We start from the raw sequence: 26,363 nt of genomic DNA, 5'->3' as shown, positions 1-26,363 counted from the left end.
AATTCGTGATTACTTGAAGAGTAATCTCTTCACTCGAGTGACAAATCCTGATGACGAGCAATAGATGACTTAGAAATCGCCTGGTCACTGTTATGATTTTTTTCTTTTCTTGGCATCCAAACATAGCCGAAGTATGGAGATATTGTTGAGAGCACTCCTTTAAATCTGTACTTTTCTATTATTGGTGTTTAATTATAGTATCTTTGAGATTATCTTCGTATAATGTTTACCCTTGTTGCATTAAAAAAAAATTATTAGCTTATAATTTTTACTAAGGAAAACAATATGATGCCTTCTCTAAGCCCAGAAGCCTTTGCATTGACCGGCTACTTATTTGAACCACTAAAAAGATGTCATTGTCATTCCAACCATTGGATGGATAGAATATTTGTGAAGTCGACCATCTATTGACTTTAGAAATACTGGCATTACGGCATTTACATGCATGATTTTAGAAATTGGTGTTGGATCCGTCGATTTGTATCGGTATTGACAGGGGCGATACCGATTCCTGGCCAATCCTATATCGATGAATTTCATACAAACCAAGGGTAAATTGGTAAAAACAATTTTTAAATAAACCGAAAGGCAAATTCGTCAAATATAGGTCGATCCAGATAGGTATTGATACCAATACCGATTCGTAAATCCCTGTTTAGTAGATCGCATTCTTAGGTATCTCAAATCGTGCCCTGGTCGAGGTGTTTTGATGAAGAACAATGGGAACACTGATATTGTTGGATACACTGATGTTGACTGGGCAAGGAGCCCTATGGATAGGAAGTCAACTACTAGTTTTTGTACTTTCGCAGGGGGAACCTTGTTACTTGGAAAGCAAGAAACAAAAGGTGGTTGCTCGGTCCAGGGCAGAAGCCGAGTATAGGGCCATGGGTGCAGCTACAAGTGAACGCATTTGGCTTCGTCTTCTCCTTCGGCAACTTGGGTTTGAAAATGTTTTGGGTACTCCATCTAAATTGTTCTGTGACAATCAAGCTGCGATCCATATTGCAGCAAACCCAGTTTTTCATGAAAGAACAAAACATATAGATGTAGACTGCCACTTTGTCCAGGAGAAACTACAAGATATATAAGACTATTGAGACTCCTTACGCTCGAAGCAAGGATCAACTCGCTGATGTTTTCACCAAGGCTCTGTTGAAAGGAGACTTTCAGGTTTTGATTTCTAGGTTGACCTCCGAAGAGTGTTAACTAGAATCAATCAGCAGAGGTTCACACGGCTGGAAGGATTGGATCTCCAGCAAATCTCGGTTTTAATCTGGTAAGGAATCAAGCCATATTGAGTAACGATTGTAACTACCATAAAGGAAAATGTACCAAGCTATATTCTGTGCCTATTAAAGTGAAAGAATCCTCCCCTAGAAAAATAAGTTGAAAGGGGGAGCTTTAGCACCGTGGATGTAGGTCTTCTTCATGGAGGACTGAACCATGTTATTTGTTGTGTGCATTCTTCTCCTCTCTCTTTTTTATTCTCTTTTCTCCTTGTTGTTCACTATTAACAACTGAACCATATGTATTGATAAATGGCCTTGTACACCAATTCAAGTGGAGAATATTACAAGGACAGATTATAGCTGCCATATATGAACATATTTGGTACAAAATTCCATCTTTTGGTAGAGTCCACCGTCCTCGTCCATCTTACATATGACAAAAGTATGAGGAAAAGGCTGGGGAAAAGGTTGGGCACACTGTCGGTGTACCATAAGCTAATGTTCACTTTGTCTATCTTGATCTTTTTTTCTCATTTGAAATGATCCCCTAGTGGTGTGAGGTATTTTGGAACATACTAAAACCTTAGGAGGGGTTTGTGAACCCTAGGGTGGTGGGTGAACCGTCCTCTATGGGTGAAAGAAAACTTTTTCCAAAATTGAGCTTCATTGAATCTATCTTGTGAAAAATATTTAAACCGCCTTGATAAGTTTATCAAGAAAGATCGTTCTTAAGTTTTGGAGTTCACATCCTCACTTCCGCCTGCCCCTACTTCCGTGTGCGCCCGACACACATCAAGGCGTGCAAAGACCGCCTTACCCCTGTCCGGGCGCCTTGCCTGAACTGGGGTAAGGCAGTCTTTGCGCGCCTCGATGTGTGTAGGACGCACACGAAAGTAAGGGCAGGCGAAAGTAGCGGATGTCGATTCTATGTTTTGCCTAAGATCATTCAATAATAATACTATAGTATAAATGCTCCACTTTATCTACCATTCAGAATCTAGTGAACACCGTCTTAGATTCCATCAAGTAAAAAATCCAATGGTCAAAGAAGTCCGTTAAGGCAGATTTTGATTGGGACTAGTTTGTGCTTGGATAGCTTCTGAGAATTTTGATGTAAAAGAAAAATCTAAATGGTCCTGATAGGTTTTTCTATACTTTGTATTGGTGGTCAACTGGGCGTGTGTCGAGATGTGCATAGGCACACATCCCAGCGTGGGTCCAATCAGCCTATCTGTTGGATGCTCACTGGGCACTTCCTATGCGATGGGGTTTGTTGGAGAGGAGTTTGATGCCTAGTTTTGTGGGAAAACGAGGAGATGGTCAAAATGCAAGGTGGATCATGACGACTAAGGGTAGTGGAAGTTTTAAAAAAAAAATACCTGCTTCTGATTCTCTATGAAGAAGGGAACAAATTGTCTGTTGTTAATTTTTTTTTGATAGAGTTTTCTTTAAGCCAATATAAAGGGGAATCCCTTGACTTTGACTTTTGGATGGGCGGGTTTGGAAAGGGTATCTCACAATAGTAGAAGGGTATGTTCGACCATCATAAATAAGGAGATATTTTAGGATTCTAGGATGGCGGTTGAGAATCTAACTCCTCTCAGGTTCCCTGTCCGGTCAGGTTCGTAGGTTCCTCTCATAGGGGGTTGGAAATGATGACCTCACCCCTTGCCTGAGCACACTGCCCGGGTAGGGTGAGGTTGTCATTTCCACCCTCCCTATGAGAGGAACCTACGAACCTAACCGGGCAGGTAACTTGAGAGGAGAAAAATTCGGCGATTGAATCCTTCCCATATGGTGAAGGAAAACTTTCTACAATTAAGGTTCTCTAAGCCATTGGAGTTCACTAACACCTTTTCTCTCTATCCTTTCCTCTTTACATGAAATGACCTTGTTGCTCTCCTATGTATAAAATGATTATGACGCACCTCATTGGTATTGCTCCCCTTATACCGCTTGCTCATAGAACTCTTTGCTTGTAACACAAAATTTGCATAAAGGAATCCATCTTCATCACCTATGGTGGATATGTTAGGAACTTGGGTCTCATCCTTAAAAGCTAGCAGTTAAGGAGAGGGTGCCCAAATACCTATTAACCCACCCACATCCCCTTGCATAACCGATGTGAAACTATTCTTTTTGCCTTGTGCGTGGATATCCCAACAATCTCCCCCTTCACACGGATGGCAAACACATGGAGCCTAAGATCCTGATCTCCCCCTCCACACGGGAGCTGACGTGGAACCTGAGATCAAATCTCGAGAATCCTCGGCCAAACGGGAATTTTCATGCCCCAGCTCTGATATCACTTGTTAGGAACTTGAGTCTCATCCTCAAAAGCTAGTCGTTAAGGAGAGAATGTCCAAGTACCTATTAATTCACCCACATCCCCTTTCATAACCAATGTGGGACTATTCTTTTTGTCTTATGCCTGGATATCCCAACAGGATATGTATAGGTGTATTTATAACATGTAACCTTCTTTTGATTGTCCTTTGTCTTATTTACAAAAAGGAGAAAGAATACCACTCGGTCGCACCAGACATGCCGTCCCTGCCCCCTGACACAGGGGTGTTCTAAATGACAGGTGCACCCTTGGTCATGTTCGGGGTTCTAAAGGGTGTAGCGGTCATTTTGCACGCCCCTTTGTTAGAGCACATGGGCGTCATGCATTGCACGCATCTTTCCTTTATAAAATTGTGTTCTTTAAATTATTTAAAGGTAAAGAAGGGTCTTCAAAATAATTTAAAAATAACCCACTAACGTGTCATTCTCAAGAGTTGTCAACTTGTCATTGAATTGCACAGTTTTTTAGCACACACATGTAATGACAAGATTTTAACCTTGCTAAAAGAGAGCAAATTAGTGAGATTACATTAGTTGACACTTGTCAAATAAAAAAATATTTATACATATATATAAAGAAAAGTTTTTTTTTATTTTTTATGAGCAAACAGTGTGGGTTTTTTATTCATTTTTAAAGGAGAGAAATAATAAATAGGAAAATCTTTGCGAGCTGCCATAGGCTTCCTTGCTTGCTCAATGAACCTTGATCATCCATTAGATACTCTTTTTTATCACATGGAAAATTAATAAGACGGATGGACCTAAATTTTGTGGATAGATAGAACCCCTAAGTCTTGTATTCACATGTTAATTTTCAATCCAAAGAGATTAAGGTTAGAATTTTTTTTACGGGCTAAAAGAAAAAAGAAATACTTTTACAGTCTCAACACCAATATAAGGTTTTTTTGTTTTTTTGATTTTTTTCTTGGTCAAAATCACACGCGAGATCAAAAGAGTTAACGGACCTTTCAAGCCGCAGAATGTAAATAAACACACACACTCAACCACCTGATGTAGGACTAAACCCCACCGTGGAGGGTAAGCCAATGTAAATCTATTGATTACGACTAAATATCATCATAATTTTACATCCATGATTTTCCATGTACAATATCATACAACAGTACTTGAGATTGAAGCAGGCCATGAACGTCCCTAAAGTGGACGAACCAGACTTACTATTAATCAACAAAACTTACAATCCCCAAACTTAAAAACCTGCAAGGGAAAGTAGTAAAGAAAAGGAATTGAACTTCATGCTTCCAATTCTATGTTGGGAACTTCTCCATCAACCATTCAGCTCTCCATGCCCCCATTGATCTTTGCTATGAAATCCTCTATTCTCCTCTCCAAATCATCATCTTCTTCGACATCACTATCTAAATCATCATCGTTATCCTCTTCATAACCATCATAACCATGAAAATCTTCATCCTCATCCTCGTCGTTCTTGTTGTTGCCATCGCCGATATCGTCCTTATTGTTTGCTTCTCCCTTCTCCTCCTCCTCCACCTCACCATGTTCCGACGAAGAGAGAGACTCAAACCAATCAAAATCTCGGTGAGATGATGACGATTTCGAGTTTTCCAGAAGGATGGCAACAACAATCAAGTTGCAGACGAAGAACACAAACACAGGACCTGACTTAGCCTTCATGATCAATTCGAAAATAGAACCAAGAAAACTCTGATCTTGAGGAACTGATGGTAACAAAGAGATGAAGAAGAAGAGGATCAGAGTCACTGCAGAGCACAAAAGAAGAAGTGCAAGTTCAGGAATCCCAGCAGGGTTCATGCCTTTCCAGGCTTATTCTGTATGTAGTGGTTCTATTTACAAAGGAAAGTTAGTGATATTTGTAACTAATTAACCCTGTGCGCTTGTCTCTTCATTACTTATAAGCAAATCTGTAACGAGTTGACAAAGGGAGGAACTTTTCTTGGAAAGTTAACTAAAATATTATTAACTGGGATTCCTTCGTATCCTATTTTTTTATAAGTTATCCTGTAGACTTAAGACTTTGGACAAAATCAGCTCACGAAGTAAACTCTTTCCTGGTCATTGATATGTCATCAGAATAAGCACATGTTGTTTTCTTTTCTTGCCTTCCAAACATACCCTAAATATAGAAATATTATAGACTACATTCCTTAAATCTTAATTTTTTTTTTTATTTTTTATTATAGGTGTTAAATTATAGTATTTTTTTACATTATATTTCCAACTACTCACTCCACATACGTTTAATTTTTTTTCCCCTGAAATGTCAGTTTAGCTGTCTTTGGTTTAAATATCATAGATTTGGAATCAACTTTATAAAATTTCACACAAATCACACACCAATCCCAAAAAGTGATTACACTTTCATCACAAAAAAAACTTTATAAGATTTGAATGAGTTATACTGCTAAACATTTGACTGTGATAGCTAATAAGAGTGTCTCGCTTTCCCAATTTTAAAGCATATCATCGCAAAAAATTTAATCTTATTACATTAAAAAAATTTAAAAAACAAAATTTATTGAGTTATATTCTCTACAAAGGAAAACATTATATGTATTTTCTAGGCCCCTGAGAAGTCTTTCATCGTCCGATTATTTGAATCACACGAAAAGTTGTCATGGTCAATCTAACCATTGGATATGTCAGATTTGAGGTTCACCATTATATAGAATTTACAAGCCTTGACATGGCCTTGTCAATTTTTATTTATTTATTTTTTTTAAATATTTTGTGCATCCCGTTCCCTTGGAGCATGTTACAAGGGCAGGTTATAACAATCATGTGACAACATATTGGGTATAAAATTTCATCCTTACGTAGAGTCCACCAGTTTTCATCCACGTGTTAGAAATGAAGAAATATAATGGTTTAACAGTTCAAAATACATAGGAAAAGTTTAATACAAGGTAGTCCATATGATTTAGTTTAGAACAGTGACCAATCACAAGGTTGATCTATCATACCCATGGGTTCAGAACTATAGATTGACCACATAGATTATCCATGTGGCTAACTTGCAACTGCTCTTCTAAGTTGCATTGGTTATAGTAATGGCCATTTTATAATACTTTAGCTAGGGCTGCAACAAGGTTGGGTTGGGACGGGCTTTTTAAGACCCCAGTCCAATCCTGAGTTGCATATCCTGGCCCTGACTTAGGGCTAGAAAAATCTAACCCTAACCCGCCCTCAGTGTCGAGTCGGGTTGACACTGATTGGACCTGACCATGGGAGGGAAGGGAGATGCATGAGCTGGTCAGGTTGGAAAAAAAAAAAAGAAGAAGAAGACAGAGTTGGGTTGGGCTGGGCCGAACTCAGTCCGAGGCCTCAACCTTGACCTGGCCCGGCCTAGACCTAACTCAGGGCTAGAAATTCCCAACCATGACCCGCCCTTAGGACCAAGATATCTTAATCCAAACCCTATTCGAGCTCAGGGAGGGTCAGGGCAGCCTCGGGCTGTCAGGGCCAAACTTGCACCCCTAACTTTAGCCTTATTTTAACTAATTTGATCAAAAGATTTATAAAAATAATCTGATCATTTCTTTTTTTATTTTTTTGATATAATTTATAAGGTCAAACATACTCAACTATAAATCCACACACAAAAAAAAAAATTGTGCAAGGCCCACATTGGAGCCAGAGAAGGACCCAAGAGGGGCCAGACAAGGGACACTAGGCCCACTTATTGATAAGTATCTACAACTACTATTATAGTCAAGAAGGTGGGGAGGGTGGGTTGGGAGCATGGTTCATGATCTTGGTATCGGCTGGATTGGATCGGGATCGCCCAAATTCTGGCAAATATGACACTTTTGTCCTTGTTTTCTTATTAAAAAATCAATTTTTTTACATTTTTACCCCTATCCGTACAACTAGATCAGATCGATAACGGGATCGATCTCAACCGATACTGATCCAATCCAGCCAAAATCTGCCAATCCGATCCGATACCTCAAACCATGGTTGGGAGTCGATCACTCAACACCCTGAACTTACACCACTCCGACTAAGTGGAGGCTTGCTACTGAGCTAGAAGCTCATCCCCCACAAAATTTGAGCTTCATTGAATCTGTCATGTGAAAAATATCCTATCATTTGCTACTATTCAGAAGTACACCGTCTGAGATTCCATCAAGTAAAATCCAAATGGTCAAAGATGTCCGATAAGGCAGATTTTGAAGTGGGTTCCAGAAATTCAATGTGAGACAAATTTGTTTCGTACTAAGAATTTTGGTGTAAAAGAAAATTCTAATGATCCTGATAAGTTTTCTTCTGTGTTTTTTTTGGGGGTAAAGCTGTTAAGTGAACAAATCATCTCTTGTCAAATTTTTTTGAGGAAGGATTGGTTGTCCGATCGTGTGATCCCTTCACCAGCATGGGGCCAATGAGGAGCATAGAAGTATCCAATAGAGGGCAGGGGAACATGATCAGACAGCGATTCTTTTTCCAAATTTTTTTAATGGAAAAAGGTTCTTTGAATCCTTAGAGTTCACTAACACCTTTTTCTCTCTACATATCTGTCTTTTACATATGAAATGATCTTATTGCCTTTCTATGTATGAAATCGGTCTGATGTATCTCAATGGTATCCTCCTTTATGCCGTTTGCTCATAGAAATCTTTTATATTTTAATTTAAACGTCAACCCTAACACAAAATTTGCATAAGAGAAATCAATCTTAACTACCTATATATATAAGCCAGATCCCTGAAACAAAAAAGCTCAAGAGAAAATATGAGGTGGGAATTGAACCTTTCAAACTTGGAGGATTGGCATTTGTACAAGCTGTGATCTATCTCTTTCCTTGGTCAGAGTAAAACTTCGGTTTTCTTTAATAATGAACCGTTTCACTCGACGGACAGTCGAGTGGTTAAAGCGAAATGTTAGTCGAGTGACCAAAGAGAAATGCTATTGGCATCTTTTGAACATGTTCAGCTTCCAAAATTCTTGGAGTCCTACAACGTTTTGATTGTCTTGTCTTATTACCAAAATTAAGTTCTTCAAGTTATGCGTAAGAGAGTGTCATCAAAATAATTTGAAAATGATATACCAATATATCATTCTCAAGAATTGTCATTGACTTCCAGGATTTTTGAATATACTTGTGAAATGACACTATTTTACCTTTACTATGAGAGAAATTAAGTGTGTTATACGTGGAGAGAAAATTAATAAAGTTACATTATTTGACACTTAAGGGGTATCAATTAGAAAATCCTACATGTATAAGGAAATGTTTTTTTCTTTTTTCTGTTTTTGAGCAAACAACATGTTTTTTTATTAGTTTTTTAAAGAGAAAAAAATAATTAGAAAATCTCTAGGAGTGGGCAAAGGTTTCCATGCTTCCTCAGTGATCCCCTCTCCCATATATACACATGCTCATCCAAATACTTTTTTTTTGGTCACATGGAAAATTAAAAAGTTGAAAGGACCTAAATTTTGTAGAAACTTAGACCCCTATGTCTTATGCTCACATGTCAATTTGCAATCTAAATAAATCAAATTTGTCAATTGACAAAATAAAGTATTGAAATTTAAGAATCATAAAGAATTTGCAGATATGGAGGGGTTGGAAAAATATACACAGAAAGAAAATTTTCTTAGAAGGGTGAGTAAATAATTGAATTTGAGTATGAGATGTTACAACTTGGGCTACAATAGGGTTGGGTCGGGTTGGGTTGGGCTTTATAGAATCCTAGCCCAACCCTATGTCCCCTTAGCTGAGCCCAGACCCGACCCGGCCCTGACTCGGGGCCAGAAAAAACCAACCCTGACCCGTCCTCAGAGTCGGGCCGGGCTGACCATGATTGGCCCTGATCATGGGGAGGGGAAGGAAATGCATAGGCTGGAATGGGTCGGAGAGAATTATCAATTTTACATAAAATAACACTATAATAAAATGTATTATAACATTTATTGTCTTCATGTATAATATATTATATAACAAAATGTGGGTGAGGTTTAAAGTTTATAATATATATATATTATATCAATATATATTTGTAGTATAACTTAAAATAGGGTCGGATAGGGCCGGGCCGGGCCAGGCTAGGCTTAGCCCAGGGCCTCAACCCTAGCCTGACCCGACCCTGACTCAGGACCACAAATTTTCAGCCTTGACCCACCCTTAGGGTCAAATATCTCAGCCCAGGCCTTGTTCGGGCTCAGGACGAGCCAAAGCGGGTACAGGCCGACAAAGCCAAACTTGCACCCCTAGTTACAAGTTTCAACCGGTCAATCTCTAATCGCCAGAATCACTAAAAATCACCTTTTCATATGGCAGAAATTATTTAATGGAATCAACTTTGCATAGTTGGTAAAATTTATATATTGTACTGGCTAAGTGGCTAACCCAGTCTGCACACAACCAAAGAAAAAGAACAAAAAAAAAGACAAAAAAGGCTTTTACAGGTCTCAACACCCAATTCGGATCTTCTCCAATCGTGGCGGGAGATGGATTGAGCCACGTGGCAAGTTATCTGAAGAGGCTGCAATGCCTTTTTACATGGCAAGTTATCTGAAGAGGTCTACATGGAGCAGCCACCTGGATTTGTGGACCATTCGTTGCCTAATCATGTCTGTAAATTGCACCGGTCCCTCTATGGTCTTAAACAAGCACCCCGGACCTGGTTTCATCGGCTCTCTAATTTCTTGATTGACCAAGGTTTTATGGCTTCAAAGACGGATCCATCACTTTTTATCTTCAAGCAAGGGGGTGTCTTATTATATTGCCTGATTTATGTGGACGATATTTTGGTTACAAGTAATAGCCCTGCTTATGAAAGTAAACTGTTGACTAGCCTCGCTTCTGAATTCTCCATAAAGGACTTGGGCCCATTACATTTCTTCTTGGGGATCGAAGCTACTCCTCATGGTAATGGGCTACTGCTCTCTCAAAACAGGTACATACAGGATCTCTTGACCCGGGCTGGGATGACGGACTGTAAGCCAATCTTGACTCCAATGTCCACAACCTCTACAGATTCAGGGGGTGCACTCATGACCGATCCCACCAAGTACAGATCCATTGTGGGTGCCCTTCAGTATGTTACATTAACAAGGCCTGATGTCTCGTTTGCTGTAAACAGAGTTTGTCAATTTATGCACAGCCCTACAGAAGATCACTGGACACAGGTGAAACGGATTTTAAGGTACCTTAAGGGTACCTCCACATTAGGGTTATTTTTGGAAAAATCCCACAATCCAACCCTCCAGGCTTTTTCGGATGCTGACTGGGCTGGTAACAGCAGTGATAGAAGATCAACAGGAGGATTTGCCATTTTTCTTGGACCAAATCTCCTTTCTTGGACATCCAGAAAACAAAAGACCGTGGCCCGTTCATCCACCGAGTCGGAGTACAAAGCTCTAGCTGATGCCACCGCTGAGCTCATATGGTTAGAAGCATTGTTCAAGGAATTACATTGTCCTATTCGGTCGTCACCTATCCTCTGGTGTGATAATCTTGGTGCGACGTACTTGACAGCAAATCCGGTGTTCCACGCTCGCACCAAGCACATTGAGATCGACTTCCACTTTGTCCGGGAACGAGTGGCTAGTCGGAATCTCTCTGTGCAGTTCATTTCAACAGCTGATCAACTAGCAGACATTTTTACCAAGGCGCTGCCCACGGCTCGGTTTCAGTTCATGCGCGACAAGCTGAAGGTCCGCCAAGTCTCCCCTTCAACTTGAGGGGGTGTATTGACCGAATATGGAATTCCCATTCTTGGGAAGTCAATATTCGGTTCTCAAAGGATATTCACATAATATTTACTCAATCTTCTCATTTCCCATGTAATCAGTTTTTATATCACATGTGATATTGTGTAATCTTACCTACCATGTATTACTTCAGCCACAGTGCATGTATTTATTCAACGTCTCTATTGAGAGATAATTAATGAAAACAGATCCTAATTCTGTCAATCTATCATACCAGGATTGAGCTCCTCTCCCGCGCGGAACGGTGTGCAGCACACATCGTGCTGTTGGGGAGGCCTCGATCCACATGCCAGTGCACTGGGATGTGCGCTGCACGCTGTGCAGCGTACAAGTGCGCTGGAGAGGTGCAGGATCCATCATACCATTGGTTCAGATTGATCACATATAGATTCTTCATGTGGCTAAATTACAGCTACTCGTATAAGCTGCATTGGCTAAATTAATGAATGTTTTTTAATACTTTTGCCTTGTTTTACTACTTAATTAAGATTAGATGATTTTAAAGTTTAATGATCATTTTATTTTTTATTGTTTTTTAAATAATTTCTACAGTCAAATCTAATAAACTATAAATCCACAAAATTTGAGCTTCATTGAATCTTTCTTGTGAATATATTTTAGCCGACTCGATAAATTTATCAAGAAGGGTTGTTCTTAAGTTTTGCCCAAGCTAGATCATTCAATAATAACATTATAGTATAAATGCTCCTCTATTCCATCCAAGTAAAAAATCCAATGTTTAAAGATTGTCCGATAAGGTAGATTTTGGGGTGGGCTCCAGAAATTCAATTTGGGACTAATTTGTGGTTGGATAGCTTCAGGTAGTGAGAATTTGATGTAAAAGTAAAAAATTTAAATGGTTCTGATTGGTCTTTCTATACTTTGTATTGGTGGTCTAAGTAGGCACGCCGGAATGCACGCAGGCACACATCCTAGCTTGGGTCCAATCAGCCCAGCTGTTAGATGATCACTGGGCACTCCCTGGGCAATGGGGCATCGCTAGCTAGAGAGGAGCCTGATGCCTAGTTCTATGGGAAAATGAAGAGATGGTCAAAAGGCAAGGTGGATTGTGACGACTAAGGGCGGTGGAAGTTAAAAAAGAGAAAAGGCGTACGTACTTTCTGATTCTCCATGAAGATGGGAACAAATCATCTCTTGTCAAGATGTTTTTGGATAGTACTTTCTTTAAGCCATGGTAAAGGTGAATCCCTTGACGCCGGCTTTCGGATGGCCGGGTGGCCGAGTGACCGGGTTCTGAGAGAGTATCTCACAATAGTAAAGGGCCATGTTCGACCGTGGTACATAAGGGGATGTTTTAGGATTCTAGGATGACATTTGAATCCTTCCCATGTGGTGAAGGAAAAGTTTCTACAATTAAGTTTTCCTGAGTCATTGGTGTTCACTAACACCTTTTCTTTCCATCTTTTTCTTCTTTACATGAAATGACCTTATTGCTCTCCTCTGTGTAAAATGATTATGATGCACCTCATTGGTATTGCTCCTCTTATACCATTTGCTCATAGAACCCTTTGCTTGTAACACAAAATTTGCATAAAAAGAATCCATCTTCATCACCTAGGATGGATATATATAGGTGTATTTAGAACATGTAACCTTCTTTTGAATGTCCTTTGTCTTATTTATAAAAGGGAGAAAGAACATCACCTGGTCGCGTCTGACATGCCGCCCCAGTGCCTTGACATAGGGGTGTGCAAAATGGCAACCGCACTCCTTGTCGTTTTCAAGGTTCCAGAGGGTGCAGCAGTCATTTTACGCACCCCTATGTCAAAGCACAAGGGCGTCATGCGCTACGCTGCGCGATCGCATCTTTCCTCTATAACATTCCGTTCTTTAAATTAGGGGTAAAGAAGGGTCTTCAAAATAATTTGAAAATGACTTACTAACATGTCATTCTCAAGAGTTGTCAACTTGTCATTGACTTGCACATTTTTTTAGTACACACATGTATGAAAAGATTTTAACCTTGCTAAAAGAAAGCAAATTAGTGAGAATACAAAATTAAAAAAAATCCTTATAATAAATATATAAATATAAAGAAAAGTTTTTTTTTTAATTAGCAAACGGTGTGATTTTTTTATTCATTTTTTAAGGAGAGAAATAATAAATAGGAAAATATTTGCAAGATACCGTAGGCTGCCTTGCCTGCTCAATGAACCTTGATCATTTATTAAATACTTTTTTTTTATCACATGGCAAGTTAATAAGACGGATGAACTTAAATTTTGTGGATAGTTAGAACCTTATGCCTTCTACTCACATGTTAATTTTCAATCCAAAGAGATCAAGGGTATATATTTTTTATTGGCTAAAAGAAGAAAAAAAAAATGCTTTTACAGCTTCAACACCAATATATATATATATATATATATATAAATATATATTTTTTCAAATGCACACATCAGCTCAAAAGAGTTAACCAACCTTTCAACCCGCGGAGTGCAAATAAACACAAACACACACTGATGTGGGACTAAATCCCACCGTGTAGGGTAAACCAATGTAAGTTTATTGATTAAGCCTAAATATCATCATAATTTTACATCCATGATTTTCCATGTACAATATCATACAACAGTACTTGAGATTGAAGCAGGACATGAACGTCCCTAAAAGTGGACGAACCAGACTTACTAATCAACAAAACTTACAATCCCTAAACTTAAAAACCTGTAAGGGAAAGTAGTAAAGAAAAGGAATTGAACTTCATGCTTCCAATTCTATGTTGGGAGCATCTCCATCAACCATTCAGCTCTCCATGCCCCATTGATCTTTGCTATGAAATCCTCAATTCTCCTCTCCAAGTCATCATCCTCTTCGACATCACCATCTAAATCATCATCTTCACTTCCATCATCATCATCATCATCATCATCATTATCCTCTTCATAACCATCATAACCATGAAAATCTTCATCCTCATCATCATCCTCATCGTCGTCGTTCTTGTTGTTGTCATCGTCGATATCATCCTCGTTGTTTTCTTCTCCCTTCTCCTGCTCCACCTCAACATGTTCCAACAAAGAGAGACTCTCAAACCAATCAAAATCTCGGTGAGATGATGACGATTTCGAGTTTTGCAGAAGAATGGCAACAACAATCAAGTTACAGACGAAGAACACAAACACAGGACTTGACTTAGACTTCATGATCAATTCAAAAGTAGAACCAAGAAAACTCTGATCTTGGGGAACTGATGGGAACAAAGAGATAAAGAAGAGGATCAGAGTCACTGCAGAGCATAAAAGAAGAAGTGCAAGTTCAGGAATCCGAGCAGGCTTCATGCCCTTCCAAGCTTGTGTGTAGCTAGCAATGTGTACAAAGTTAGTTATATTTTCAACTAAGCCTCTGCGCTTGTCTTTTCATTACTTATAAGCAAATCTCTAACGAGTAAAATATTGAATTAATCTAAAGTGTTGACAAATGGCAGAACTTTTCTTGGAAATTTACTAAAATATTAACATTTTTTTATTAGTTATCCCGTAGACTTGGACTTGGGCAAATTAAGCTCACTAAGTAAAATTAGATGAAGCTTACAAGCATGGATTACCACATGAAATTTCTTAGCATTCTCGTTCTCTATAGATTGGTTCCTTAGGTTCAGTTTCGGTCCAGTGGTTCCTAGATGGGCCGGACCAACTCCTTCATTATTAGGGGTATATATAGTCTATGTATTGGGTTGAAACTGGTTCATTCGAGACCCAATGGTTCGACCAGAAATTATTAGCCAGTTTACTAATCTTTTTCTAGAAGATTCTACTTAACCATTAGGGGAAGGTTGAAATGGAATGGGCAATCCATTCTAGTGAAATTGTCAGGCATTGGATTGGAATCTGATGGTGGGCTCTTCCTCAAACTATGTTCCCATTTGTTCTTCAACCAGCATTAATTAATTCTATATAATATGGATAAATTATTCTTAGAAACTCTCTCTCTCCTCAAACATAGAACTGTAGTCTCTACGTTATATAATTATATATATATATACCTTTCTTTTATCTAAAAAAAAAAAAAAGAAACTCTTTATTCCTGGAAGACATTTGCATCCAAACACGCCCTAAAACTGAGGAAAGGGAAAGGAAGCAAGCAATCATGGTCGGTGGATGATAACCAACACAAGTCTTCAGAGAAGACAATTTCCTTCTCCTCAATTTAAGGGGCTTTTCCTGGAAACAAAGACGAAAATCCAAATCATTGCTAGTACGTACAAGGCATCTAGGGATTTGAAGAAAAGGAAACAAAAAATAGTTTCTTTTCTAAAGCAATCTATGCGTAGTGAATTGTTACACTTCACAATCTCATTGAGATTGTGAAGGACAAAGGAGGACAAGCAGGAGGGAAAATAATCCTCTGCAATTCCCTAAAACTGTGCAGTGTGGCAGCTTGGGATGGAGATGTCGACACATGACAGCTCAGACATCCAACGATACCGAGCTCAAGAAGAAAGGAAAAAAAAAATAGAAGTCAATGAACTCAGACCGTTGGATGTCCGAGCTGCCACATGTCAACATCTCCACCCCGACCTGCCGCACTACAGCCTAAAAAAATGGGCAATCTTGTCTCTCTGAGCTGCTTTTGAGTTCAGAAGTGACTTGCAAGTGCATTGTTTTGGAAGCTCCAGAGAAAGAAAACACTTCATCCATCCATGAGTCAGAGAAAAAGAATCAAACAATGATGTTTCAGTAAAAACAATGGCATAATTACTAGAAGTCTTTAAAAAAATTAGATCAGACTTCAGAGTTTTCCTTGGAATAACAAACTTCATGGCTTAGGGATGGATGTTTCTTGGAACAGAGGCCATAAGAGCTGTAATGGATCCCTCTTTGCCTTGTCTACAGTAATGAGAAATCACTAAAAAGCTGAAAACAGATTTTCAGAGATTAAGCCGCAATAAAGGAAAAGAGTGAAACATTTGGCAATATAGTAGATTGAAGTCAAAATTCCAACTTGCCCAGAACAAGACCTTCAGATGGTGAACTCATTCACAGGGGGGTGTATGTCATCCAAGGAGGACATCCTCTAATTAAACCATCAGAGCTCCTACACCTCGTCAGCTAAGAACCATGGTAATTTAACGTTAAAACATAGCATGTTTAAGTTCATTCCTAACCAAATAATATCCAGAGAAACAAGCAAATGTCAAGACAAGTAAACTTGGAGACTAAAGCCCAAATGAAAAACACACAAAGCCAGAAGAATGATGGCAAACAGCAGCTATCCATTAAATACTCTATTAAATTTTCTAACAAGGGAACCGGAAAAAGAAAAAAAACAAAAAAAGATACATGATCACAACAGCTACAGATTAAGGCCTAACTAACCACTCTCTTGATCAGAAATCCTATCCGATAAATACTCAATGAGTTTACAAGCAAGTCAAAAACAGGATGTGAGGTTCCAATAGTTGTTGACGTTTGTGCATCACAACCAAGATCAAAGTTTGAATCTGGTCAGTAAGAACCTCACAGTGACTAAATAGGATGGGGATCTTTGATTATCCTGAAGGTAAAGATATGTTTATGTCAGTGGTTGAATTCCTCGAGTCCTGCATGGAGCGTATAGGTCCCCAGTTGTCTCCTCGGAAGGAAGAACCAGTAGCAACATTAGACTTAGGAGTTGCAGTACGCTGCCCTTGTCCACCATAGCTCTCCTCCATATCTGCACTAGAAATAGGAATGGCAGTGTTTGGTGTAGCAGACGATGCAGGATCCGTCTTCTGCTTCTTAGGCTTTAGTTCCTGTTGGGTGCTTGGAAGAAAGCTGCCCACCACAACCTAGTAGAATAAAAAATATCAGGGAAATAGAATCACTAGTAGCCAAACGAATAGATAAGGTGGGGCCAAGAGCAATGGCATTTTGCTTAAATTAGCCTACCTGTATTGGGCTGGCAGCTACTAGTAGCCCAGCAACTCCTCCCCCTAAAACACGGCCGTCCGGACTCGCCAATGAGACACTCATACCACCAGACCTGCTCCTCGTTCCTCCACTCTCAGAAGGCATGAATGATCCAGACAAGGAGAGTATCTCAAAACGACCCTAAAAGATCAAGATCAAGAAATGGACGGTGTGTCTCAGAGAAATGCAAGCAAGTAAGCATCAAAACAAATTAAGACAAGGGAATAATTTGCAATTTGTTACAACATATGATGCCAGGTCACATCTTAGAGTTTCATATTCCAAAACTGGATCTGAAATGAGAAGTTCAAAACTTGGAAGTTCAAATCGTCATAAGCAGGTAGCCAAAACTGGACTTTGAGACTCAACAAAGTAACATACCAAGTCAATCAGGTTTTTCAATCTTTCGAAAACAACATGCACAGAACACCTAAACTGCAGTCACCAAAGCACGAGACAGACTCAACTGCAGTCACCCATGAAATGAAGTTGCCACCAACATTTTTTCAACCCAATGGAGAACCCTTCTCTACAGAAAGCAACTGTGAAATTCAAAATAAGACTTCCACCAGACGAGGGAATTCTAAATTTCATTGGCTAAAATTTAAACCTACACGATATCAATCAACTGGAACATTATGGAAACCAACTGATATCCAAAAGAGTTTTTTTTCCAGATTGAATCTATTATAATGTTTACATTGCTACATTCTGGGGAACCACACAATAACCAAGGAACTACTACTCCACAAGAATCCAGGGCTGCCTTTTCACAGTGATATGATTGGAGCCACAAGAGAAACCATACACAAGGTACCCGTAATTCAATAAAATACTAAACCCTCTTCTTCATGTCTCCTTCCAACTTGTTCCTAATTTTCAAACTAACCTTTTTTTTTTATATTCAATAATTCGTTATGAGAACTCCACATAAGAATTTTACCTTTATAGTTTTAAAGGACTCATTCCTATACAATGGTACTATGTACATCACATGGGGCTGAGGTGGATTTAGACATGATCTCCACACCAGAAGGGTGCTTGTCAGATAAAAGTCTGGAGTATGTGCAATTACAGAAAAATTGGAATTGTTTATAGCATGATTTGTAAGTGGTAACCAAACCTTAATACGCGTATTGTGCTTTAAAATTGGTTAGAGAAACTTTCAGTCACAGTTGGGGAGGGGTTGCAGTTTCATGCACATCCAAATTAGTTCAACAAGATTTGTCATGGAAATGGAATAGGCGAGAATAAAAAAAAATAGAGTTTTATAATGCATGTTACAGGCACTCTAGATTTCTAGACCTAAAGGAACTAAAATTTGATACTTCAAACCGGAAATCATTGACAAGTCTAGAAACTAACATGGATAATACACAGTGTTGCATTCAAGACTTCACTTTATTCCGAATGATAAGTTCTAGTTCTGCATGAAATAGTATACAGTGATTCTCTAGTTTCCTTTCACTTCAACCCCTTCCCAGAATAATGTTTTTCTCTTTGAAAATACATAATATTTGACCAGTGCAACGTAAATAGATTCTAGGTCTGCTAAGAAGTAGAGTAGTTTTACATACTAGAGAATATAACTAGATATGAAACCATGCTAGCTAAGTTCTAAATAATAGAATGTAGAAAACAAAAGTGCAACACACAGTACAAATCAAAAGGCTGGCCAAGCCCAGATGTCGTAAAACTAGAATTTCCAAATATATTATCCATGATAGGAACATGTGTTGCTTTAACATGCCAATCTGACGGCTTCTACTTTTGCACAAGTTGAGATCCAAAAGATAAGTTATTACAACATCAACTACAAACAACAACAACAACAATCTCAGCCCTATCCCAACTTAATGGGGTCGGCTACATGGATCCAAACAAAACAAAGTAGGGGAAACTAAGGTCTTAAACAAAAGGGGGGGGGGGGACAAGAGATAGAGAAAAGAGGGATGGGAAATAAGATGAGAAATGAAAAAATGGAAAATGACAAATAAACGATGGGAACTAAAAAGAAAAGATAAAAAGAAAGATGAAAGATTCAAGTGAGAGGAAAGAGGCACTTCAATGATGATTCAAATCAGCACTTCTAGCATTTCCAAAAACACTTGAGATATGTTCATTTAAAAGCAATCTCTGTTGTCATCCACATGAATGTCACGCTAGATAACAAACACAATTTTTAAGTGTTTCCATTGCCCGAATGAAATAAGGATAACTCTGGCACATTAACTTATTCAGACTGGAGGATAGCCTCAATGGAATTAGACATCTCCAGGACCTTATTAGTCATAACACATCCATGTGAAGATTCATTTCAAGCATATAGAAATTTCTTATTTAACATGATTTTGGCCACCTCCACAAACTGGGGATATATTGTACTTATCCATGATTTTCCATTTCTGGACAAAAGCAATGGTATAAAATGTGTGATTTTGGAGAAGTGTGCCAATCAAATGGGTGAAGCAACAGAAACGAAAACCTTTGCCAGATTGGGCATGCATGGACAATGTCCTAAGAATTACCAGGAGTAAGCCTAAAATGACTCTAGAAGAAGTGGCGAGGAAAGAAATGCATAGCGTAGGACTAGTAAGAAGCGTGGCTTTGAATAGAGCTGATTGGAGAAACAGGATCCATGTAGCTGACCCCATTTAGTAACGATAAGCATGGTTCAAGATCTCGGTTTCCCAAATTTCCGAGACGAAACCTATATGTACTACTGTATCGACCAGGTTTTGACAATATTTCGGAAATTTCGATAATTTCAACCAGTTTTGACCAAAAAATACCAAGTTTCAACCAGTTTTGACCAGCCCATGACATGTCGAATTTTGCCCAAAAAAGACCAGGTTTCGACCAGGTTTTGTCCGAAACCTGGGAATCTAAGTTTCCTGGCTGGTCGAAACCAGCCTCAGCACCAAGTTATTGAACCTTGGCGATAAGGCTGATTTGAGTTGAGTTGAGTTGAGTCTGCTAGTAATAGATGAACAACCAACCCCCAGTGCTTGGACCTTGGTCCTTTGAATAATGACAACTATAAAACAAAGTATATACCATTTCAAGAAACATGGATATAATATCGCACCTCATATGTCAAAGTTCCCCCGGAAGAATCAGGCTGACGAAGAGTAACATTTGAAATTGCACCATTTGCCGAAAGAATACAAATGGCTCGAGGCCCTTGCTGAGAAAATGATATAATCTTCATTGTAACATCCTGAAACAACAAAATGGCCAATCAATAATGAAACAAACACTCAAGGAAACCATTCGAAGGATGTCTAAAAAGATCCTTCAACTCTCTATAAGTGAAATAGAACAACTTTGCAGTTAGATTGTTTTATTTTTCTATTAGGAAACAGGAAGTTTCTTCAATATACGATGGAATTATATTTGTTTCTTAAAATGAATGTAGTGCATTGAACCATATTGGGATGATGTGTCAATATGCTTATACAGTCCCAATGGGAATATTACTGATTAGGAAAAAGTAACTATTCAGGAGCCAGCCACGACTTGATGAACCTCTTGGTTGCCATTTCATCGAACCATTGCCACATCCACATGTGGGCAGTACCACTCTAAAGAATAGAATCTTTGTTCTTAAACAAAAATCTGATCTTTACTACCCACACCACCAGAATTTAAAAAAATTATAACCCTGAGAAACCACTTACTGGTAATCTTGGTTTTTTTTAAGAACAAACCAGATATACCTCAATGATTGAATATCAAAAACTTAAATTCAAATAAGCAGATAACCAGTCTTCGATACGGGATCTCTATACAGTAGATCCGTCTTATCCTGCTTTTCCAATCCAACAAGGTATTTTCTATGTTACAATGAACATATGGACCATTAGCTCCTTCTACAAATTAATAGTTACCAATTAGCTTAACAACTAACACATGTCAACCAATAGTTGACACTTGACAGTTGATTAGCAATAAAATTTTAATAAATAATAGTCATTGAAAATAATAATCATAGTATATATCCAAAAGAACTAAAAAATGAAATGTGAGGGTATCAGAAAGATGAAAATACGCACGAAAAAAAAATTATTCAATTTGCCTGGCATTTCTCTTAGAATAAAAAGCAATGACACCTGATAACTGGCCTGGAGCTCCTACATACACATTTCATTCTTTATGTTCCTGAAGTAGCTATTTCCATTGAGAGACACTTCCAGAGTATAAGTTAAATGGAACTTAACATGTTCCACAGCTAAATGTGGAAATGAGACCAAAATGAATGAACAATTGAATAGATTTCAGAACTCCATCTAGAATCATACTATTAGATATTAATAAATAGCACAAATTAAATCTGAACACATACCTCACCAGTAGCAACAGTGATCACATGGGGGGTGAAATTTGCCCCAACAGAGCATGACACCCACTCACCTGCATCAGCATTTTAAAGACATTAGGAAACACAAACTGAAATTTTCCTGCCTCATAAGAAATTTTCTAACATACCACCTCAATGAGAGCCTTTGAGTCAAGTCTATCTTGTAAAATGAAGAAAATGTATTGACGTGATAAAGCAGGCAATGGATTCCAGGTGGCTAGGCAACACTTCGGTGTCCCCCCGCCCCCCATCCAAAGCCATGGTGCACGAAATGACTAGGCAATGCCCAACCAAAATTAAATAATTCCTCCCTAATTCACATAAGCAACCAAATGCTATAATCAGACAATGAAGGCACATATCTTGAGGATTCAAAAATTAAGATGGTGCGTATTCATGGCTCTCCGAGTCTAAAGAAACTGTCATATGACTGCCATGGAATTGTGTAGCTGAAATTGCAATTTATCCCCAAAATAAAGAAATAAACAGTCATACATAATGGATTTAAATCAAGTGGGAAAGCATACTGTCTAGCATCTATAGGCCAATTTTACATTAATGCAGTTGACAATGTCTTGGCTGGCCGAGTTGATTGATTATTGTTGCCAAGTGCCACTTTAACCACACTGTACATTAAATTTTCAGAAACTTACTAGACTTGCACATAAGTTGACATACAACCATGTCTTCAAAATCTGAAGAGGAGACATGAGGCATTTCTAAAAATAAGAAATAAATGCTATATTAAAGGCAATTGACATGTTATTTCTAATATGTGGACATAATTAAAGATATGTGATATAGAGGATGATGTTTCACAAAGAATTAAAATAGGATGGATGAAATGGAGAGGTGCGTCTGAATATTGTATGATTGATGCATTCCTTTAAAACCTAAAAGGAAATTTTTATAGGACACTCATATGACCGGCTATGATTTAAGGTATGGAATGTTAGGCAGTAAAGAAGCATCATCTAGATAAACTCAGTCTAGCGGAGATGAGGATGTTGAGATGGATGTGTGGCAGAACTACGAAGGATAAATTAAGGAATTATCATATTAGAACTGATTTGGGAGTAGCTCCAATACATGATAAGCTACGAGTAAGTCATTTGAGGTGGCATGGCCATGTTCAATGGAGGCCTTCGGATGCCCCAATACGAAGGAGTGATTTGATTCAGATTGAAGGAACTAAAAGAGACAGGGCAGACCTAAAATGACACTAGGAAAAGTGGTGAGGAAAGACAAGTATAGCTTAGACCTTGTATCAAGTATGACCTCAAATAGAGTTAATTGAAGGGCAAGGATCCATGTAGCCAACCCCATTTAGTTGGGATAAGGCTGAGTTGTTATTGTTGTTGTTGACATTTTACTTTAAACAAAATTTAAAATTAATGAGTAAAATAGCAGGAACATAATTCACATTTTTGAGGCGTAAGCTTTTGAAGTTAAGCCACATGATTTTCCTTGGTACTATGCTTGAATCAAGCCTCAAAGCATTTCTCATATGGCTTTAAAACATTGAATACAAAATCTACATTCTTGGCAAATAGACCAACCTCATCAACTTTAACTTCTACTGTGACATTCAAAAAAATAAAGTTCACCATCCCCACACCCACAGTTTTGCATGTATACACTACAATCTTGCATGATCATGAGCACATAATCCACCCAATCACAAAATAAGTGGCATAATAAGAGAATTGGTTTGATGTGAACCACTTCGCAAGTCCGTTTGTGCCAGTTCAAAGAACAGGAAAAACTATTAAATCACTCACAGAAAGGGAAACCTATACCTGGTACAAGTAAGAAGACTTGTTAAGATGGAAACATTGTCAACCGTTAAAACCTGGAACCTGTTAAGGGTTTCCCAGATTTACCACCCACTATTAATAGTATCCTAACACAATTTAGACAATTTTTATGTAGAGACAAACATTCAATTAAGACTAATATGTGCAACAATACATGCATATCCCTACCATGCACACCAATCTAATATGGGAAAACACACGCAAACCAATATACTGCATAGCAATCGGGAAGAAAAAGAAGTTTACCCTAACAAAACAGTTTCATTTGGGGATCTCGATTTACAAGCTTCAAACTTGATCATGTACCAAACATATCAGAAAATGGAGAAAGCGTGCTTTGGGCTGACTCCCTACAATGCCAACTCAAATCTAAAACCTAATTTGTATACATCACATGATTCCAGAATTATAGATGCCACCAAAATCTCATCCATCTACAAATAAAACAGTGAACCTAGATTTCGTTCAGAAAGAATATTCAACAAATCGAACTAATTGAGTCTATCCTGATGTTAGCAGATTCAGAAGGAAAAAAAAAAACCCGCAAATGACTGCTTAGACTGGGATTTAATGATAAAACAGGGAAATAAAGATCAAAACCACATGCAGGTCTTACAAATACAGAGCTTCTATCACTCACTGTCGAATAGTTCACCGCATAATTTGCCAGTACTGCATGCGATAAATAAAGATACTAATCATTTTACTATGCTACCCAAACTGAAGGAATCGCCCAGGCACAGACCCAGAGACCATGGATAAATTTAGTATCACTCCGATGGGTCACCATTTTCTGCAGGCAAATCAGGTTAAAAGACACAGAGAAATCCTGGAAGTCACAATACCCATCTTGTGACATTTTAACAGACCACTCTCCAATAATACTCAGAACCTTATCCTAACAATTAGTTTCACAAAAAGGCAAGTAAGTTGCGGACCTTAGCCAGAAGAGGAAGATTCCCTCATTAACCCCACGAAACCCCACCTTATTTCAGAACCGGATTTCCTTTCAGATCTGAAGAAGGACATTTCATGCAAGGTCCCACATCAATCACGGCAGTTACTTCCAAACCTCAAATGTAGACCTTGCTATTGAAGACTAAACCACTAGTTCCCAACATTAACCAAATACAACCCACCGCAGTACAGCAGAAATCAGCAAAACATATACAAGCTGAATTAAGATAAATTATCTACTCTAGCTATATAGCAACAGAGACAAAATCAAGAAGAACATTTATAATTCATATGTGGGTATCAGAAACAGGAATCTTTACCCATATTTTCCACCTCCATTCTCTGTTGCTGCTGTTGCTTGAAGAAACTACTAGGCCGCGCTCTACCCCGCTTGTTGTTACCGGAAAAATCGCCAGTTGTTGCTGCCGGCGCCGAAGTCGAAATCGGCATTGGCGATAATGCCAGCGATACTGCGCCATCAGGTCCATATTTTCGGGGTCTACCTCTCTTCTTCTTCACTGTAGCTCCTGGCAACGCCACGCTTACTTGTGGTGTTCCAACTGGAGTTGCTGCTGGTGCTGCTGGTGGAGCTGCTGCTGCTACAGCAACTGAGTTAGGGTTCTCTGTTCTTGCAGCGACATGAAAGTTGGGATGAGCATCTGCCCCCATAACTGCTACTCCGGTACTCATTCCTTCCCTTCCTTCCATACATAGATTCCACTAGAAAACCCTAAGCAACACTCACCAAAATTCCCAAAAAAAAAAAAACTCAATCACGCACTCACACTGTAAAGAACTATCTTCACACCTCAAGAACAACACTACTAACCAAAATAAAATCAATTAAGAAAAAAAATTAAAATCCACAGAAAATAACTAAAAATGCAAAACTGAAAAGTAAAAAAAAAAAAAAACAGAAAATTTACAGGGGAAAAAATTTTGAAAAGCTACTTCGAATTCAGGAACTGGAGATCCTTTTCGATTTTTCAAAGAACATAACTTGTGATTTCTCCAGTCAAACTCACTCCCAGTAACAGAGAGTCCTCCTCTTGTACTGGAACTATCGCCATTTTTAAGAGCAGACAAATAACTTTAATGGCGCCGTCTGATCACATTAAAAAAGTATCATTTTTTTTCTCATGCATCACACTAAGAACTCACAAGAGAAAAAAAGTTTTTTTTTTTCTTACTTCACTTCAAATCTCTTCTCTTCTCTCTCTCTCTCTGTAAGATCACGAAGACTGGTTTTCCAGGTTTCAAAAACCGCTAGCTGGTTTTCAAAGCTGTCCAAACGGCTTTCCGAGAAAAACAAAAAAAGCTGAAAATTAAAATTAATATATAAAATCCGAGATTTGAGCAAAACTAATATTTAAATCTAAAACCCGAAATAATTATACGTTTTGATTAAGAAAATCGTTCAAGTCCGAAGAAAAAAATTAATTAATTCATTAATTTAAAAATTAGCATTAATGAAAATAACCATAAAAAAATATTTTTGGAAAACAAGCAAAAGGGTTTCTCTGTTTTTTAATAATTTTCCCCCATTTTTATAATTATCATTTTAAAGCTGGCAGGGTAACGTTAAAGACCCGCTCTTTTTCCTATACTGACCTGCTCTTTGTCTTTTTTGGGCAATTAAAAAAAAAAGCATTCGCGTTCATTTGCCATCCTCATTTAATAGAATTACAAAAATGCCACTACTTGTTGTAGGAGAAGACCGTTCTTTGACAAGTGTCTCTCTCTCTCTCTCTTGGTGCTACTAGAGTAAGCATGTTGTGTCTTTATAAGTCATGGGCCCACATTTGGACTGGAAAGTTGTTTTGGGTGTTGCTAATACCAATTAATTAACAGAAGTATAATTAGATTACTTTGTTAAGTAGAAAGTGGTGGTCCAAAAATCCTTTGTTTTAGCTTGTTAGATTCACATTAAATTTTACAAACGTAATTCTTATTACAGTAATATACATGGTGGGTCTGTATTAATGGAGTTAAACCGCTAAATAATCGGGATAAGGCTCCAATG

At 38.3% G+C, this 26,363-nt stretch overlaps 2 protein-coding genes across 3 annotated transcripts in view; one reads left to right on the top strand and one right to left on the bottom strand.

The window, feature by feature from the left end:
• LOC122654449 (uncharacterized mitochondrial protein AtMg00810-like) overlaps window positions 1-11,264 on the top strand; it is an 87,209-nt gene extending 75,945 nt beyond the window's left edge. Inside the window, exon 2 of the mRNA XM_043848542.1 lies at window positions 10,257-11,264. Within this exon, the coding sequence (XP_043704477.1) occupies window positions 10,257-11,264 (1,008 nt within the window). The remainder of the gene's footprint in view (window positions 1-10,256) is intronic.
• A 5,234-nt stretch (window positions 11,265-16,498) lies between these two features.
• Window positions 16,499-25,676, bottom strand: LOC122648924 (AT-hook motif nuclear-localized protein 1). 2 transcript variants are annotated; one of them, XM_043842243.1, is made up of 7 exons: window positions 25,531-25,676; window positions 25,267-25,445; window positions 24,661-25,070; window positions 21,552-21,619; window positions 20,295-20,426; window positions 17,186-17,347; window positions 16,499-17,085 (listed from the first exon to the last, which is right to left on the bottom strand). In XM_043842243.1, exons 3-7 carry the CDS (start codon window positions 25,046-25,048, stop codon window positions 16,807-16,809), a joined length of 1,029 nt encoding a protein of 342 aa, XP_043698178.1. In that variant the 5' UTR covers window positions 25,049-25,070; window positions 25,267-25,445; window positions 25,531-25,676; the 3' UTR covers window positions 16,499-16,806. The 2 variants fall into 2 exon arrangements, with proteins under 2 accessions (XP_043698178.1, XP_043698179.1); XM_043842244.1 differs by having other exon boundaries at window positions 25,292-25,445.
• Window positions 25,677-26,363: the final 687 nt, after the last annotated feature.

The sequence above is a fragment of the Telopea speciosissima genome, chromosome 1 (genome assembly GCF_018873765.1).
Source record: "Telopea speciosissima isolate NSW1024214 ecotype Mountain lineage chromosome 1, Tspe_v1, whole genome shotgun sequence".
Taxonomy (NCBI): domain Eukaryota; kingdom Viridiplantae; phylum Streptophyta; class Magnoliopsida; order Proteales; family Proteaceae; genus Telopea; species Telopea speciosissima.
The sequence above is the reverse complement of the archived record's forward strand: the minus strand, read 5'-3'. Positions and strand labels throughout refer to the sequence as shown.

Excerpts from the sequence above, each read along its gene's own strand:
- LOC122648924 (XM_043842243.1), bottom strand. The coding sequence starts at position 25,048 with ATGGAAGGAAGGGAAGGAATGAGTACCGGAGTAGCAGTTATGGGGGCA. Across the intron at positions 21,620-24,660 it reads AATGGAGGTGGAAAATATGG|GTGAGTGGGTGTCATGCTCT; the intron begins GTAAAGATTCCT and ends ATGCTGATGCAG. Across the intron at positions 17,086-17,185 it reads TAGCTGCCAGCCCAATACAG|GTTGTGGTGGGCAGCTTTCT; the intron begins GTAGGCTAATTT and ends TTATTCTACTAG.